This window comes from Anomaloglossus baeobatrachus, chromosome 5 (assembly GCF_048569485.1).
Source record: "Anomaloglossus baeobatrachus isolate aAnoBae1 chromosome 5, aAnoBae1.hap1, whole genome shotgun sequence".
Lineage (NCBI taxonomy): Eukaryota > Metazoa > Chordata > Amphibia > Anura > Aromobatidae > Anomaloglossus > Anomaloglossus baeobatrachus.
The window spans coordinates 5,613,265-5,630,879 of NC_134357.1; the positions used below are offsets into that span (position 1 = coordinate 5,613,265).

The 17,615-nt window shown below is 49.7% G+C and overlaps 1 protein-coding gene across 3 annotated transcripts in view; it reads right to left on the bottom strand.

Annotated features, from left to right (window-relative positions):
• CCDC172 (coiled-coil domain containing 172) overlaps positions 1–17,615 on the bottom strand; it is a 58,470-nt gene that overhangs the window by 32,113 nt on the left and 8,742 nt on the right. For all 3 annotated transcript variants that reach the window (XR_012754402.1, XM_075352176.1, XM_075352175.1), the window contains exons 4-6: positions 8,619–8,784; positions 7,601–7,702; positions 7,411–7,513 (exon numbers count right to left, since the gene is read on the bottom strand). Coding sequence is in view for 2 of the 3 variants with exons in the window: in XM_075352176.1 (XP_075208291.1) it covers positions 7,411–7,513; positions 7,601–7,702; positions 8,619–8,784 (371 nt within the window). In the remaining variant the exon portion in view is untranslated. The remainder of the gene's footprint in view (positions 1–7,410; positions 7,514–7,600; positions 7,703–8,618; positions 8,785–17,615) is intronic.

Consider the following 17,615-nt stretch of genomic DNA (forward strand, 5'->3'; position numbering starts at 1 on the left):
GGGGCCGGAAAGATTTGCAAGGGAAATAGATGCGTTCTTGTTTAGGGACGTCGACCTCCTGTCCCATTTGCAGTGTCCGATAGAAGCGGACGCAGACGAATCTGCGCAAGGGAACTGCCTCCATTGCTGCCCCCATCTTCCTTAGGAAGTGTATGAGGCGCCTTAAGGGGTGTGACTGGGTCCGAAGGAGAGAGTGCACCCCTGTATGTAGTGAGCGCTGTTTATGCAGCGGAAGCTTCACTATCGCTGAGAGAGTATGAAACTCCATCCCGAGGCATGAGAGTGTTGCCATGACTTTGGTGAAGACTCGACCTGATGGCGAAACGCAGGAAGCGTTGATGCTCTGGTGCAATCGGCACATGGAGATAAGCATCCCTGATGTCGATTGATGCTAGGAAGTCTCCTTGGGCCATCGAGGCGATGACAAAGCGGAGAGATTCCATCCGGAACCGTCAGGTTCTCTGTCTGTTGAGCAGTGTGAAGTCCAGAACGGGGCGGAGTGATCCATCCTATCTTGGTACCACGAACAAGCTGGAGTAAAAACCGCGACTACGTTCTTGAAGGGGAACGGGGATCGCAACTCCTCCTGCCGTCAGAGTGTTCACCGCCTGAAAACGTGCATCGGCTCGCTCGGGGGGCGGAGATGCTCTGAAGAAACGAGTCGGAGGACGAGAACTGAGCTCTATCCTGTAACCGTAAGACAGAATGTCTCATCCATCGGTCCTGGACATGTGGGGACCGCTCCCCTGACCTGGACCGCCATGCAGAAGAGGTTCTCTGGCTCTTCTGTGGCCCGTTGGATGATGAGGATTGGGACCTAGCTGAGGGTGCTGAGGTCTCTTTGGTTTGGGCTGGGTAAGCACGAGTCCTTTCCCTTGGACTGCTCAATCGTTTCATCCAATTGTTCGCCAAACAATCGGTCGACAGAAAAAAGCAAAACGGACAAGAGCTTCTTGGAAGCAGAATCTGCCTTCCATTCGCGTAGCCACATGGCCCTGCGGACTGCCACCGGAGTGGCGGATGCTACCGCTGTACGGCTAGCCGAGTCCAGGACAGCATGCACGGCGGAGGATGAAAATACCGACGCCTGAGACGTCAAAGACGCTAATTGCGGAGCAGAGTATGACCACATTAATCTCAGACAGCCGCCAGTCAAGAGACTGGAGGGGCACCTTGGGACACTGAGCCCAACCCTTAACAACGTCAGAGGGGAAGGGACAACATGTGTTATAAGGCGTTTAGTAAAAAACGCTTGTCCGGGAAAGCCCTGTGCTTCTGGACAGCATCTCTGAAGCCTTGAGAGCCACGTCCGGACAGAGTCCTGGGTTGCGACCTCCGCCTCATCCTCTATAGAGTCCTCAAGCTGAGACCCTTGATGAAGTCGGGGAAGATTCTAAGCAAGGCCGCTTAGCCGGTCTGGGACTGCGGTTCGTGCCGGAGTCCACCACGTAATAACTAGAGGCCACCCCAGGAGCACGCTTCGTCGCAGACCGAGAGAGGCCTGGGGGCGATCCCGCAGTGCCCGGGTCCTGTGTAAGGGGCCGGTCTGGACTGCAAGCTCCTAGTATCTTAGCAGACCATTTGTCTATAGCCTGAGCCATGGATAGTGAAAATGACTCAGAGAGTTTCTCAGCAAAAGCTGCAACTCTGTCCCTGCCGCCTGGACAGGGGACGCCGGCGGAGCTCCACCAGTGCCCCCGGCTCCGGATGAGCGAGTGCCACATGGCCTGAGCAATGCTCACAGTGATCACTGAGGGATACATATGTACAGCCGAACTGTGAAAATGCATACAAACATTATATATCTATATATACAGTTCAGCACTCTAGGGGGCCCAGCACCAAGAAGAAGCCCCCTGGTGTACCGACCGCTCAAGCAGTGTGTGCTGCTTAAAAACATGGCTGTCGGCGTTTACAGTGGAGGGGGGAGCCGTGGGCGTAACCCCAAAAGTGCGGGAATCTGGTGCCCCGAGTGAAACGTGAGGGGGGCGGAGGACAGCCGAGTGTGCTCCAGCCCTCACTGTCGGCCTCAGACTGGCCGTCCCGCCCTTCCCCCTGACTGGCAGGGCCGGGGGCGGGAGTTTAAGGCGCTAGGCCGCAAAAGCCGGGGGCTAGAGTTAAAACCGCGGCCGGCCAGCAGGCACGGTCGGCGCGGTAGTCTGTACTAACCCCGCAGGCGCTGCCAAGTCTGATGCCAAGGTGCTCCATGCACCGTCCCCAAGGGGACACTGAGTACCTTGCGGGGATCAGTGTCGTAGAGTGATTAGTGAGGGGGGCGGAGGACAGCCAAGTGTGCTCCGGCCCTCACTGTCGGCGTCAGCCCGACCGTCCCGCCCTTCCCCCTGACTGGCAGGTCCGTGGGCGGGAGTTAAGGCACTAGGCCGCAACAGCCGGGGGCTAAAGTTAAACACCGCGGCCGGCAGGCAGGCGCGGTCGGCGCGGTAGTCCCGTACCAACCCCGCAGTCGCTGCCAAATCTGAGGCCAAGGTGCTCCATGCACCGTCCCCAAGGGGACACTGAGTACCTGTGCGGGGATCTGTGCCGTAGAGTGCTTAGTGAGGGGGGCGGAGGACAGCCAAGTGTGCTCCAGCTCTCACTGTCGGCGTTAGACCGACCGTCCCGCCCTTCCCCCTGACTGACAGGGCCGGGGGCGGGAGTGTAAGGCACTAGGCCGCAAAAGCCGGGGACTAAAGTTAAAACCGCGGCCGGCAAGCAGGCGCGGTCGGCGCGGTAGTCCCGGCGTCATACCAATCACCGCAGTCGCTGCAGCGTCTGGGGTCAAGGTACTCTATGCACCGTCCCCAAGGGGACACAGAGTACCTGTAGATGCAGGGCCCTGTCCCTGATGATACTCCGTCTCCTGTCCGGCAGAATCCCACAGGGGCTGCGGAGGGAGGCCGGTCCCAGTGCCTGGATGACCGGATAGGATCCCACTTCCCCAGAGCCCCTAAGGGATGGGGAAGGAAAACGGCATGTGGGCTCCAGCCTCTGTACCCGCAATGGGTACCTCAACCTTAACAACACCGCCGACTTAGTGGGGTGAGAAGGGAGCATGCCGGGGGCCCTGTTAGGGCCCTCTTTTCTTCCATCCGATATAATCAGCAGCTGCTGCTGACTAAAATGTGGAGCATTGTGTGAGTGTCAGCCTCCTTCAACACAAAGCATAAAAACTGATGAGCCCGTGATGCACGGGAGGGTGTATAGCAGAGGGGAGGGGTTACACTTTTTAAAGTGTAATACTTTGTGTGGCCTCCGGAGGCAGAAGCTATACACCCAATTGTCTGGGTCTCCCAATGGAGCGACAAAGAAAAAACATTCAGAAAATCCCATTGTCTGATTTATAAATAATTAATTTGCATTTTATTTCATGAAATAAGTATTTTACCACCAACCGACCAGCAGGAATTCTGCTCTCTCAGAGCTGATATTTTTTCTCCTACTCTTCACTCGTTACCTGGATTAATTGCACCTGTCTGACCTCGTTACCTGTAAATAAGACACTTGTCCACACATTCAATCACACGCAACCTCTCCACCATGGCCAAGACCAAAGAGCTGTCTAAAGACACCAGGGACAACACTGTAGACCTGCACAAGCTGGGATGTGTATAGGACAATAGGCAAGCAGCTTGGTGAGAAGGCAACAACTGTTGGCATAATTATTAGAAAAAGGAAGAAACGCAAGATGACTGTCAATCTTACTTGGTCTGGAGCTCCATGCAAGATCTCATCTTGAGGGGTAAGGATGATTCTGAGAAAGGTCAGGAATCAGCCCAGAACTACACATGAGGATCTGATCAATGACCTGAAGAGAACTGGGACCACAGTCTCAAAGATTACTGTTAGTAACACACTACGCTGTCATGGATTAAATCCTGTAGGGCACGCAAGTTCCCCCTGCTCACACCAGCACATGTCCAGGCCCATTTGAAGTTCACCAATAACCATCTGGATGATCCAGAGGAGGCATGGGAGAAAGTCAGGTGGTCAGATGAGACCAAAATACAACTTTTTGGTATCAACTCTACTCGCCGTGTTTGGAGGCAGTAGATGGATGAGCACAACACCGTCCCAACAGTGAAGCATGGGGGTGGGAACATCATACTTTAGGGGTGCTTTACTGCAAAGGGGATAGGACGACTGCACCGTATTAAAGGGAGGATGGATGGGGTCATGTATCATGAGATTTTGGCCAACAACCTCCTTCCTCAGTAAGAGCATTGATGATGGGTTGTGGCTGAGTCTTCTAGCATGACAATTACCCAAAACACACAACCAGGGCAACTAAGGAGCAGCCCTGTAAGAAGCGTTTCAAGATCCTGGAGTGCCCTAGTCAGACTCCAGACCTGACCCAAAGAGAAAATCTGTAGAGGAGCTGAAATTCATTGTGGCCAGTGACAGCCCCGAAACCTGAAAGATCTGGAGAAGATCTGTATGGAGGAGTGACCTGAAAGATCTGGAGAAGATCTGTATGGAGAAGTAACCTGAAAGATCTGGGGAAGATCTTATGGAGGAGTGACCTGAAAGATCTGGAGAAGATATGTATGGAGGAGTGACCTCAAAGATCTGGAGAAGATCTGTATGGAGGAGTGACCCGAGAAGATCTGTATGGAGGAGCGACCTGAAAGATCTAAAGAAGATCTGTATGGAGGAGTGACCCGAGAAGATCTGTATGGAGCAGTGACCTGAAAGATCTGGAGAATATCTGTATGGAGGAGTGACCTGAAAGATCTGGAGAAGATCTGTATGGAGGAATGACCTGAAAGATCTGGAGAAGATCTGTATGGAGGAATGACCTGAAAGATCTGGAGAAGATCTGTATGGAGGAGTGATCCGAGAAGATCTGTATGGAGCAGTGACCTGAAAGATCTGGAGAAGATCTGTATGGAGGAGTGATCCGAGAAGATCTGTATGGAGCAGTGACCTGAAAGATCTAAAGAAGATCTGTATGGAGGAATGACCTGAAAGATCTGGAGAAGATCTATATGGAGGAGTGACCTGAAAGATCTGGAGAAGATCTGTATGGAGGAATGACCTGAAAGATCTGGAAAAGATCTGTATGGAAGAGTGACCTAAAAAATCTGGAGAAGATCTGCACGGAGGAGTGACCTGAAAGATCTGGAGAAGATCTATATGGAGGAATGACCTGAAAGATCTGGAGAAGATCTGTATGGAGGAGTGACCTGAAAGATCTGGATAAGATCTGTATGGAGGAATGACCTGAATGATCTGGAGAAGATCTGTATGGAGGAGTGACCTGAAAGATCTGGAAAAGATCTGTATGGAGGAGTGACCTGAAAGATCTGGAGAAGATCTGTATGGAAGAGTGACCTGAAAAATCTGGAGAAGATCTGCATGGAGGAGTGACCTGAAAGATCAGGAGAAGATCTATATGGAGGAGTGACCTGAAAGATCTGGAGATGATCTGCATGGAGGAGTGACCTGAATGATCTGGAGAAGATCTGTATGGAGGAGTGACCTGAAAGATCTGGAGAAGATCTGTATGGAGGAGTGACCTGAAAGATCTGGAGAAGATCTGTATGGAGGAGTGACCTGAAAGATCTGGAGAAGATCTGTATGGAGGAGTGACCTGAAAGATCTGGAGAAGATCTGTATGGAGCAGTGACCTGAAAGATCTGGAGAAGATCTGTATGGAGGAGTCACACACGCTGCAGTGTGTGCAAACCTGGCCAAGATCTATTGGAAACGTCTGACCTCTGTAACTGCAAACAAAGGTTTCCACCAACTATTATGCTCTGTTTTTCTATTGGATCAAATACTTATTTAATGCAATAAAATGCAAATGAATTATTTATAAATCCTACAATGGGATATTATGGATACTTTTTGGATTCTGCCTGTCACAGTTGAAGTTACCTACAATAAAAATGACAGACCTCTCCATTCCTTGTAGGTGGAAAAACTGCAAAATCGGAAGAGGATCAAATACTTATTTTCCCCTCTGTAAGTTTGTATTTTCAATAATGAGAGGGTCTGTCACTGCCAGACACCTATGTGCAGAAAGCACAGGGATTGTGAAGTGTAATTCATCATCATCGTCCTTCAGGGGAAGAGTCGGGAGACCACAAAACACATCAGAAATTCGGATAGACGCACCAAAATACACCCAGGTTCGGCTGACTTACTCTAGTGTGCATGGAGGTCTAAAGACACAATTTTAAGGGAAGTTTTGTGATTACAGCTCTGGATGTAGATATATAGAAGCAGGGATGATGTGAGGAATTAATGGTGACTTTCTATGCAGATGACGTCCAGCTATGAGCTGTAAGTTGCTGATCTCAGCCCCGTCCTCTGTCCGGAAGCCGAGGGTCCAGTTCTCAGCAGAGTTTGGTCCCAGTCGACTCTTTCCTCTGCTCCATATAAATTGCAGCTTTCTATAAACTTCTAATTCAATATTTGACACTTAATCTTGCACCTCCCGCTCGTCTGCTGTGTATATGAGCTCGGTAATTGAAGAATGGAGCAGTCACTTAGCCGCACATTTGTGTCTTCGATTGGCTCTGATGGCGGAGATATAGGGAGAGGAATGCTGTAACACAATTACTGCTATTACAGATGTGGAGTCTATACAGTGCGGGAATACACCGGAGACTGCGCAAGGATAGACCCATTACATCGCTGCCTTTAGGGCCGAGCTGACGATCAATAGGGAGCGAGATTTATCCATTTCAGAATGGACGTCCTCCAGCGCTAATGGATGAGCGGTGCTTTATACTGAGGCGTCAGAGCTGAGACCGCTGCTCACAATGTCACGGCCACTCCGGGGTGTCCACTGTACCTAACCGAGGGCCACAATGAGCCCTGTGGGGCAGTATGGGCCCAGGAGAAGGTGCCCGCTGATCATGTACGGACTGTGTGCTTGGACGGGGGCATGTGAAGCCTGCTTTGGTTTGGTTGCCGCAGCCGACATGTTTGGACACCGGGCCGGGGCAGCGTGAATCTAATGCCCAACTCTACTGGTGTTACCAGGGGCAATATTGCAGGATACTGAGTGCAGGTGGACGGGCTTGTGCCATGTGTTACCTTTCTGCACATCTCTCTCAGATGAATGAATGATAGGTGTAATTATGCAGCGATGTTGCACATCCTACTGGTGTACCGCCGCGGGGGCCCGGACTGGAGGCTGTAACGTCACATATACTGTCACCTCGCGTCTCTAAAAACAGATATAACAGTACAGTCTCACGGAAGTAGGGGGGGATCTCAGGACATTTGTTTTCTAACATTTGCTACAGAATATCTGCAGCAGAGACCGCCCATATCTGCTATTAGGTGTCCTAGATGTGGGACCGGTAGTATGGTACGCGTCCATAAATTACATTTAGTGCGCGTCCTGCAAACTGCGCTGTGAATCTGTGTTATCCCCGTATCGGTGTCAGGAGGCCGCACCTCAGACACTCCTCGTCGCTCTGCGGCTTCTGACTGATGGACACTTTCTCGGCGTCCAGGCTCTTGGTGACACCGGCGGCAGCAATGATCGCCTTGTCCAGACCTGAGAGATAAGTGAGATGCAATTAAGGCCGTGAATGGCGGCTACAAGCGGCAGAAAGCTGCAGGGCTGATTGCACGGGCACTTTACCTCTCAGTGTCTCCTGGAAGTCACGGAGTTCTCTCTGGATCATGTTCCTCTGTCGATAAAGAGCATTTAGATGGATGTTTTCACCTCTAAGGGTTTCTATTTCTAGGGGGGAAAATAATATAGAACCTTGGTAGCGACAGACAAGTACCTGAGGCGGTATGGATGAAACCAGCGGCGGGTAATGTACATGCACCGAACGGAAAGAGCATTTATAAATACCCACAAGAATTGATAGTGTATGGTGATGTGACAGCCTCGCGGGGGACCCTGGGGCCCACAAACTCTGCAGAGTATACTGGTACTGTACTATATGCTGTGTGGCCTTAATAATGTTACTGATGAAATAAATATGAAGGAACCCAAATGAGTTTTAGGCTGTGTTCACATCTGCATTTTAGGCTGCATTCACTTTAGTGTTTTAGGCTGTGTTCACATCTGTGTATTTGATGCATTTTAGGCTGTGTTCACACCTGTTTTTTAGCTGCGTTTTAGGCGGTGTTCACATCTGTGTATTTGATGCATTTTAGGCTGTATTCACATCTGTGTTTTAGGCTGTGTTCACATCTGTGTATTAGATGCGTTTTAAGCTCTGTTTACATCTGTGTTTTAGCTGCATTCACGTGTGTTTTAGCTGTGTTCACATCTGTGTATTGGATGCGTTTTAGCTGTGTTCACATCTGTGTTTTAGGCTGTGTTCCGATGTGTGTTTTAGGGAACTGTGATGAAATGTTCTAAAAAACACATTAGCTACAGCTGCTGTTTGAGGCATACACGCAGACTCTCACATTAATGTTCATATGACACATTTCATATGAGGAAGCTCGTTGGGAAGGGAGAAGAGTAGGCCAGGTGGCTTCTACAGGAAAGAGGACTGCCAATACCGGCATCTGGCAGTGGCTCGGCTCCCACCATATTCTGACATATAGACGTCCGTGTTAATGGTGACTTAAGGGGTAAAAGCTTAATAAAGACATCTTAGAAGACCCCAAATCCAGGGCATGGTACCAGGATCACCTACCCTGTCCCAGCACCTCGGCCTCCCCCTCCAGACTCCGGCTTTCAGCTTCTGCGCGTTCTCCAAGCAGCTTCTTTCTGTTCACCATTAATCCATAATTGTTATTATAATCCATGACTTCCATCATAAATGTCTCCTCCTCTGAGGCCATCTTGTCCTTCATCTCTTGCTAAGAAAAATAAAAACAGATCAGGTACTAGAATGTGCAAACTTTCAGGCAATTACAACTCTTACAGATATCAATAGGATATAGCTCCTATAATACACAGCGAGGACGACATGCGGGAGATACGAGGAACCGTGACTCCATCCACAGCTAATTTCAGTCTTCTGGGCCCTGTGAGCAGGAACGTCTCGGGCCACGTGCGCAGTCACACCTCGGGCCACGTGCGCAGTCACACCTCGGGCCACGTGCACATCTCCAGTGACGCCTCACCGCGGTGTCCGTCCATTGATAGGACGTCTGTGTTTTATCCAGTGATTATTTTATTTCTAATGCCGTGGGACGAATGGATAAACGCAAATAAACTCTTTGTAGCAAGAAAAGAAAACTCCTAAATCCCGATGCTAATCTGTGGCGGGCCGGGGTGACATTTTCCTGACTGCTGCCTCTCTACCTTGGTCTGGGAAGCGGGCGCTCTGAGCCGGGGAGGATGAAGCGAGTGTTTGTCACGCTCTGGACTCGGTTATCGCCCACAGCTGCGTTAAAAGCGTCTCCCCGCTGTCGGTAATGGCTCTCAGCCCGAGCGGGGGTCAGGGGTCCTGTAAGCTTCACTCAGAGAAGTCTGTTCTTTTCAAGAATGGTGCAAATAAATCTGTATTTTACACGATAAACCCAAAGCCTCCCCCACTGGTGCTCAGCGGCCAAACTGCAAAAACACCGGATTTATTTCTATTATGGTCTTTTAGCAATTACAGCAGTGAGTGGTAAATACAGACATAGCGGAGGCTACACGAAGCCACAGAACACACGGGCCAGATTATCATGTCACAAATCAACAATGCGGCATGATTTAAAGGGACCCCGGCATGCTGAGCGTGGCCCAGCCGGCACCGCGCTACAGAACGGTGAGACCGGAGCAGACACCGCTCTGTGACACAAGCATTAGTATAACTTATATTCTGGACATATAAACCTCTGCTTATTCTGGGATTATGAGTCCAGTGGGCGGTCCACATCAGTGATTGACAGATATTTTTGTAATACAGGTAAGGCTGTCAATCACTGAATAGGACCGCCCACTGGACTCACAAACCTAGAGAGCAAATAATGAGCAAAAGGCTACGTAAGACTATATTTTCCCCATAAGACGATACATTAATCTGCCCTGATATGACGACAGAAGATCGGACACACATTTCATATTCACTTTAATAAAAATGTTCATGCAAGTGACAGCTAAAAAGTCAGCAAAGGCCCAGGTTCAGGTGCAGCGCAGAGGAGTACTCTGTAAACCGCCCCAAAATATGGAGTAAGACCTGTGCTCCCTTCAGCGCTATCACGTCACAATGTACGCCTACATATGACCCAGGGAGCAAGGCAGGTCTATGGCAGACGTTACACCGCGCAAAACTCTGACAACCTATAGAAGTTTTGTACTTTCTTAGCGAGATTGAAGTGAGTGAAGTTTAGTGGGGTGCGGTGGACGTCCCCCAGACTGACGGCTTTACTACAAGTAAAGGCTGCTTTACGTGCAGCGACATCGCTAGCGAGCGTACCCGCCCCCGCCGGTTGTGCGCCACAGGCAAATCGCTGCCTGTGGCGCACAACATCGCTAGGACACGTCACACGGACTTACCTGCCTAGCGACGTCGCTGTGGCCGGCGAATCGCTTCCTCTCTAAGGGGGCGGTTTGTGCGGCGTCACAGTGACGTCACTAAGCGGCCGCCCAATAGAAGCGAAGGGGCGGAGAGCAGCCGAAAGAAAGTGGCGCCCGCCTCGTTGCTGGAGGACGCAGGTACAGTGTTGTTCGTCGTTCCTGGGGTGTCACACGTAGCGATGTGTGCTGCCTCAGGAACGATGAACAATCTGCGTCCTGCAACGATATTTGGGATTAGAACGACGTGTCAACGATCAACGATTAGGTGAGTAATTTTGATCGTTAGCGGTCGTTCGTACGTTTCACACGCAACGACGTCGCTAACGAGGCCGGATGTGCGTCACGAATTCCGTGACCCCCAACGACATCTCATTAGCGATGTCGTTGCGTGTAAAGCCCCCTTTACAGGAGAAACTGACAACCTATGGTGCAAAGCGTCTGCTCCTCCTCACAGCTCACATTGCTTTTCTGCCACAAATGAGCAAAGTTTGTTAACAAGCTGCAAACCTCCTAAAAAAATTATCATATTTTACGCATTGAAAACACCAGTTTCCCCCAAAAACTAGTGCAGGTGACACAGATCAGCTTCTGTAGCTGTCGGATGATCGCATATTACACATGCATGGATTGGGAATACCAGAAATCTGCCCCCAGCCCCTAATAACCCCTCCATAGACCTGTCTCCATCAGATCCTTGCTTTTAGACTTGTCCTTCTCCAGATTCATCCCTTCTTCCATCCTCCTCTACCCCATCCTTTGTCTCCCGCTTACTCTTCCACCCCCTTCCTCTTACAGACTCTTGTCTTCATCCCAGGCGGTGGAGTCGGAGGGGGTGTCCATTTTGGTGGAGTCGGTATAAAATGGACCGACTCCGACGGCTAAGAAATTGGGTCCAGCGGTTCAATGCAGTATTCAATGAATATTTTTTCATAAGAATTTGTGAAGTTATAAAAAGTCCTATAAATGTCTGTTCTGTTCCTGATCTCGGCTTTTAGTGAAGATGAATCTGTGCTGCACTTCAGCTACATCATATAAGTAGTGACGCTCCTCCTCTACAGATAAGAGTAAAGACACAAAGAAGCCTGCGATCATCTCAGAACTGCTGGAGACTCCACAGTGACCAGGAAAGTAGGATTATGGTAAGGACTACTTAAGTCTAAACTTTCAATAAACAGCAGAATGATCCTTTACAATGAGACGATCTTGCTGAAGCTCCTTCACATGTCCCCTATCATGCGCTGTATTGTGCACACGCTGCAGCTGGTAATAAGAGATCGTCTGCAGGAGGGACATGCTGGAACTGTGATTGGAAAAGTGTGGAAATTGGTTATTGCTGCCTGAACCCCTAAAAATGATTCCATCTTGAAGAGACGCGGTGGAAAGGGGCAATTGTCGATCAAGCCGCTCGGTGGGGCAGCACTTAAGGGTGCTTTACACTCTGCGACATCGCTAGCGATAGCACCCACCCCGTCGCTTGTGCAACATTTGGTGCTCGCTGCCGTAGCGAACATGATCTCTATGGCAGCGTCACACGAACATACCTTGTCAGCGACGTCGCTGTGACTGCCGAACAATCCCTCCCTCAAGGGGGAGGTGCGTTCGGCATCATAACGTCGTCACTGCGGCGTCACTAAGCGGCCGGCCAATAGAGGCGGAGGGGCGGAGATGAGCGGGACATAACATCCCGTCCACCTCCTTCCTTCCACATTGCCAGTGGACGCAGGTAAGGATATGTTCGTCGTTCCTACGGTGTCACACGTAGCAATGTATGCTGCCGCAGGAACGACGAACAACATCGTACCTGTGGCAGCAGCGATATTAAGGAAAGGAGCGACGTGTCAACGATCACCGTTTTTGAATGATTTTGCGCTCGTTGATCGTCACTCCTTGGTGTCACACGCTGCAATGTCGCTACCGGCGCCAGATGTGCGTCACTAACGACGTGACCCCGACGATATATCGGTAGCGATGTCACAGCATGTAAAGCACCCTTTATTTTAATGATTGAACGATTACTTGAGCTGAAACCCTTTCTTGTAGACATGGCCGACCCTCAGGTAACACTAAGTGAAGGTCGATGGACACAGGTGGTTGAATTGAAGGAATTGCTTCATCACCCATTTACAGTGATTAAAAAATAAGCTGAGGATTTAACTCCCAGCATTTTCATAAAGGAGTGGAAGAACTTGCTGTTTTGCCTGTCCCAAAGAGGAGGTTTAATAGCAGATGGCATTGCTGCTTCAATGAAACGGAGAGAGACACTGCTATTAGAAAATACAATTCCTCTGGCAGTTGTGTATGTGGACCCAAGTCATCATATGTATTGCTGGATGAGCAACAGCTTACTAAAGGAAAAGAAGCTCTGACAGAGGTAGCAGTTAGGATGAGCGGCTACAGGACTGCCAGGCGCAAGAGGACTTGAATCCTGCCAGTGCTACTGCTGCCATATCTTCATCCTCATCAGATGAGGAATTGTGTCATCCAGTGCTACTGCTGCGGTATCTTCAGCCTCATCAGATGAGGACTTGTGTCATCGAGTGCTACTGCTGCCATATCTTCAGCCTCATCAGATGAAGACTTGGATCCTGCCAGTGCTACTGCTGCCGTATCTTCAGATGAGGAATTGTGTCATCCAATGCTACTGCTGCCATATCTTTAACCTCATCAGATGAGGACTTGTGTCAGCCAGTGTTACTGCTGCCATATCATCAGTCTCATCAGATGAGGACTTGGATCCAGCCAGTGCTACTGCTGTCATATCTTCAGCCTCATCAGATGAGGAGTTTAATTTTGAAAAGTATTATGACGACATGGAGCAGCAAAGCGTTGCCGCTGGGAAAAAGATTCCACTCCCATAGCAAATAGATTGACCAGATTTCAGCAAAATTTTTCACTTGCTCTCAAGGAAGTAAAAGAGTTCAAACGGTCATCAAAACTGACTGTGCATGAGGCAATTCCTTTATACCCCGAGACTAAGGGCGGCTTTGCACGTTGCGACATCGCAAGCCGATACTGCGATGTCGCACGCGATAGTCCCTGCCCCCGTCGCAGGTACGATATCGTGTGATAGCTGGCGTAGCGAACATTATCGCTACGCCAGCTTCACATGCACTCACCTGCCCTGCGACCATCGCTCTGGCCGGCGACCCGCCTCCTTCCTAAGGGGGCGGGTCGTGCAGCGTCATAGCGACGTCACACGGCAGGCGGCCAATAGCGGCGGAGATGAGCAGGATGTAAACATCCCGCCCACCTCCTTCCTTCCGCATATCCTACGGAAGCCGCGGTGACGCCAGTAGGAGATGTTCCTCGCTCCTGCGACTTCACACACAGCGATGTGTGCTGCCGCAGGAGCGAGGAACAACATTGGACCGTCGCGTCAGCGTAATTATGGATTACACCGACGCTGCACCGATGATACGATTACGACGCTTTTGCGATCGTTAATCGTATCATCTAGGCTTTACACACTACGATGACGAGAGCGATGCCGGATGTGCGTCACTTTCAATTTGACCCCACCGACATCGCACCTGTGATGTCGTAGTGTGCAATGCCCGCCTAATAGTGTGGTCACCGCTTTGCCACCAACTCAAGTAACTTTAGAGAGGCTGTTCTCTAGCCTTAAAATAATGTCAGATTTGAGGACATCTATGAAGGAGGATCTGATGGAGGCCTTACTATTTCTCAGACGGCACTAATGTTATTTCGGACATTTTTGTTGAAAACTGTTTTTTCCCGACTTACTGCACAGTGTATTGCAAAATTGCAATTTATTACAGTTTTTTGTGTTCTAAATTTGTATCCAATAAATATATTTTATGTTCTATCTAAACAGCTGGATTATTACATCATAATAATGATTAAAAGCCAGATGTTACCACAGTAAATTTATCACAAACATACATGAGTCTTGTATGAGGGAGTCGGAGTCGGAATAAGTGAAATTGAGGAGTAGGAGGTTTGGCTAACTTACTCCACAGCCCTGCTTCTTCTTCCTTAAATCTGCATCCACCAGACTCATGCATCCCCCCCACCTTCCAACCTTCTTCTTTGTCCTTTTCTTACTTCCCCAGCCTCCTCCTTTATCCCCCTCCTCTTTCGGACTACTCTGTCCCTTTCCTCCCGCCACACTCCTCTCTCCCTCACCTCCATCTGAAAGACTCCTCCTTTGTCATCCTCTTACTCCTCCAGACTCCTCTTTCCCCCTTTTACTCTTCCAACCATCATCCATTGTCCCAATCCTCTTCCAGACTTCCCCGTCTGGCTCCTCCATTCACCAGACTGCTACTTTGTCTCCTTATTACTCCTCCAGACTCTCCTTTGTCCCCCTCTTACTCCTCTGGACTCCATTTCTGTCCCTCTCAAACTCCTCCATTGTTCCCCTCCTCTTCCAGACTTCCCTGTCTAGACCTCCATCCCTTTCTTAGGCCCTGTGAAGATTTTGAAGCATTTTTGGTGCAGTTTATTGTGCAGCTTGTTGTTCAAATCTGCATGTCTCTCCTTACCAAAGTCTATGAGAAATCAGAAATGCTGTGCACACATTGCTTCTGTTTTCTTTGCAGTTTTTGGCGCAGAAAAAAAAAGAAGCATATCAATTGTTGGTCAGTTTTTTCCTGTTTTAAGCCCTTCCAGCCATTGAATTCAATAAAAAAAACGCACCAAAAGTGCATACGTTTTTGTGTGTGCTGTTTGTCCGCAAGGTGCGCAGAAAATCTCTTCCGTGTGCACACATACCCTTTGTCCCCTTCTTACACCTTCAGCCTCCTTCTCTGTCCTCCATCTTCCTCCATTGTCCCCCTCCTTTTTCTGACTTCCCTGTCTAGCTCTTCCAGACTCCTCCATCTGCCAGACTCCTCCATCTGCCAGGCTCCTCCATCTGCCAGACTCCTCCATCTGCCAGACTCCTCCATCTGCCAGACTCCTCCATCTGCCAGACTCCTCCATCTGCCAGACTCCTCCATCTGCCAGACTCCTCCATCTGCCAGACTCCTCCATCTGCCAGACTCCTCCATCTGCCAGACTCCTCCTCTGTCCTCCTCTTACTCCTTTAGGCTTCTCTTTTGTCCTCCTCCAGACTCCTTCATCTGCCAAACTCCTCCTTTGTCTTCTTCTTACTCCTCCTTTGTCCTCCTCTGGACTCTTCCATCCTCCTCTTTTGTCCTCCTCTTACTTCTCCAGACTCCTCCTTTGTCCTCCTCCAGGCTCCTCCTTTGTACTCCTCTGGACTCTTCCATCCTCCAGACTCCTCTTTTGTCCTCCTCTTACTTCTCCAGGCTCCTCCTTTGTCCTCCTCTAGGCTCCTCCTTTGTCCTCCTCCAGGCTCCTCCTTTGTCCTCCTCCAGGCTCCTCCTTTGTCCTCCTCCAGGCTCCTCCTTTGTTCTTCTCCAGGTGCCTCCTTTGTCCTCCTCCAGGCTCCTCCTTTGTCCTCCTCTAGACTCTTCCATCCGCCAGACTCCTCTTTTGTCCTCCTCTTACTTCTCCAGGCTCCTCCTTTGTCCTCCTCCAGGCTCCTCCTTTGTCCTCCTCCAGGCTCCTCCTTTGTCCTCCTCCAGGCTCCTCCTTTGTCCTCCTCCAGGCTCTTCCATCTGCCAGACTCCTCTTTTGTCCTCCTCTTACTTCTCAAGACTCCTCCTTTTTCCTCCCCCAGTCTCCTCCTCTGACCCATATCGAGACGGTCATAGCATCTAATATTTACAACTTCACCATATGTCTAGTGACATAAATGTGAAATAAGGACTGAGCAGGACCAGGGCACAATATGGACACCCAGCAATGTGAAGCTATATAAAAGTAATGGGAGGCCACACCCTTATTTGCATAACTGCAAAAAAAGCCTAAAAAAACAAAATAAATGAACTGAAATAAGTTTGTATACATGCAAAGTGTAGGAGCATGTTCACATTGGCCATTAAACAGAAACACCCAAGAAAATAGCAAAAATTAGCTCAATACCTCAATATAAGAAAATAAATAGCAATAGTGTATGTAAATAATATAGAGTAATCAGTTAACATTATTTTTATTAAAAAAAAAAAACGTAAACGCCATCCCCACACGTCAAGGTGACCCATATTGGGACGGTCCTATCATCTAATATTTAAAACCTTACCATCTGTCATTGAGCTGCACATTCTGCTTATATAGCTTCCCATTCCTGGGTGTCCATACTGGGGCCTGGTCCTGCTCAGTCCTTATTTTACGTCTACGTCACTAGACATATGGTAAGGGTTGAAATATTAGATGCTAGGACCGTCCTGAGGTGGGTCTCCTTGACGTGCTGGGACGGCTTTTACGTTTTTATTATCAAAATAATGTTAACTGAGTACCTCATTTTATTTACATGCACTATTGCTATTTACTAGGGTATATTTTGATCAATTTTCTTTAGTGGTGTTGCTCCCCTGTCCCCCTCTCACTCCTCCAGACTCTTCTTCTGTCTCCCTCTTACTCCTCCAAACTCCACCCCTGTCCACCTCTTACTGCTTCAGACTCCTCCCGTTCCCCTCTTACTCCTCCAGACTCCTCTTCTGTCCACCTCTTATTCCGCCAGACTCCTCTTTTGTCCCCCTTACTCCTCCGTCCCTCTCTTACTGCTTCTGACTTCTCCCCTGTCCCCCTCTTACTCCTCCAGACTCCTCCTGTCCCCCTCTTACTCCTCCAGACTTCTCCCCTGTCCCCCTCTTACTCCTCCAGACTCCTCCCATGTCCCCCTCTTACTCCTCTTCTGTCCACCTCTTACTACTCAAGATTCCTCTTCTGTCCGCCTTACTCCTCCAGACTCTTCTGCCCCCCTCTTACTAATTCAGACTCCTCCCCTGTCCCTCTCTTACTCCTTCAGATTCCTCCCCTGTACCCTTTTAACTAAAGACTCCTCTCATGTCCCCCTCTTACTCCTCCAGACTCCTCTTCTGTCACCATCTTACTCCCCCAACCTCCTCCCCTGTCCCCCTCTTACTCCTCCAGACTCCTCTTCTGTCCCCCTCTTACTCCTCCCCTGTCCCCCTCTTACTCCTCCAGACTCCTCCCCTGTCTCCCTTACTCCTCCCCTGTCCCCCTTACTCTCCTCCAGACTCCTCCCGTCTCCCTCTTACTCCTCCAGACTCCTCCCCTGTCTCCCTCTTACTCCTCCAGACTCCTCTTCTGTCCCCCTCTTACTCCTTCAGACTCCTCCCCTGTCTCC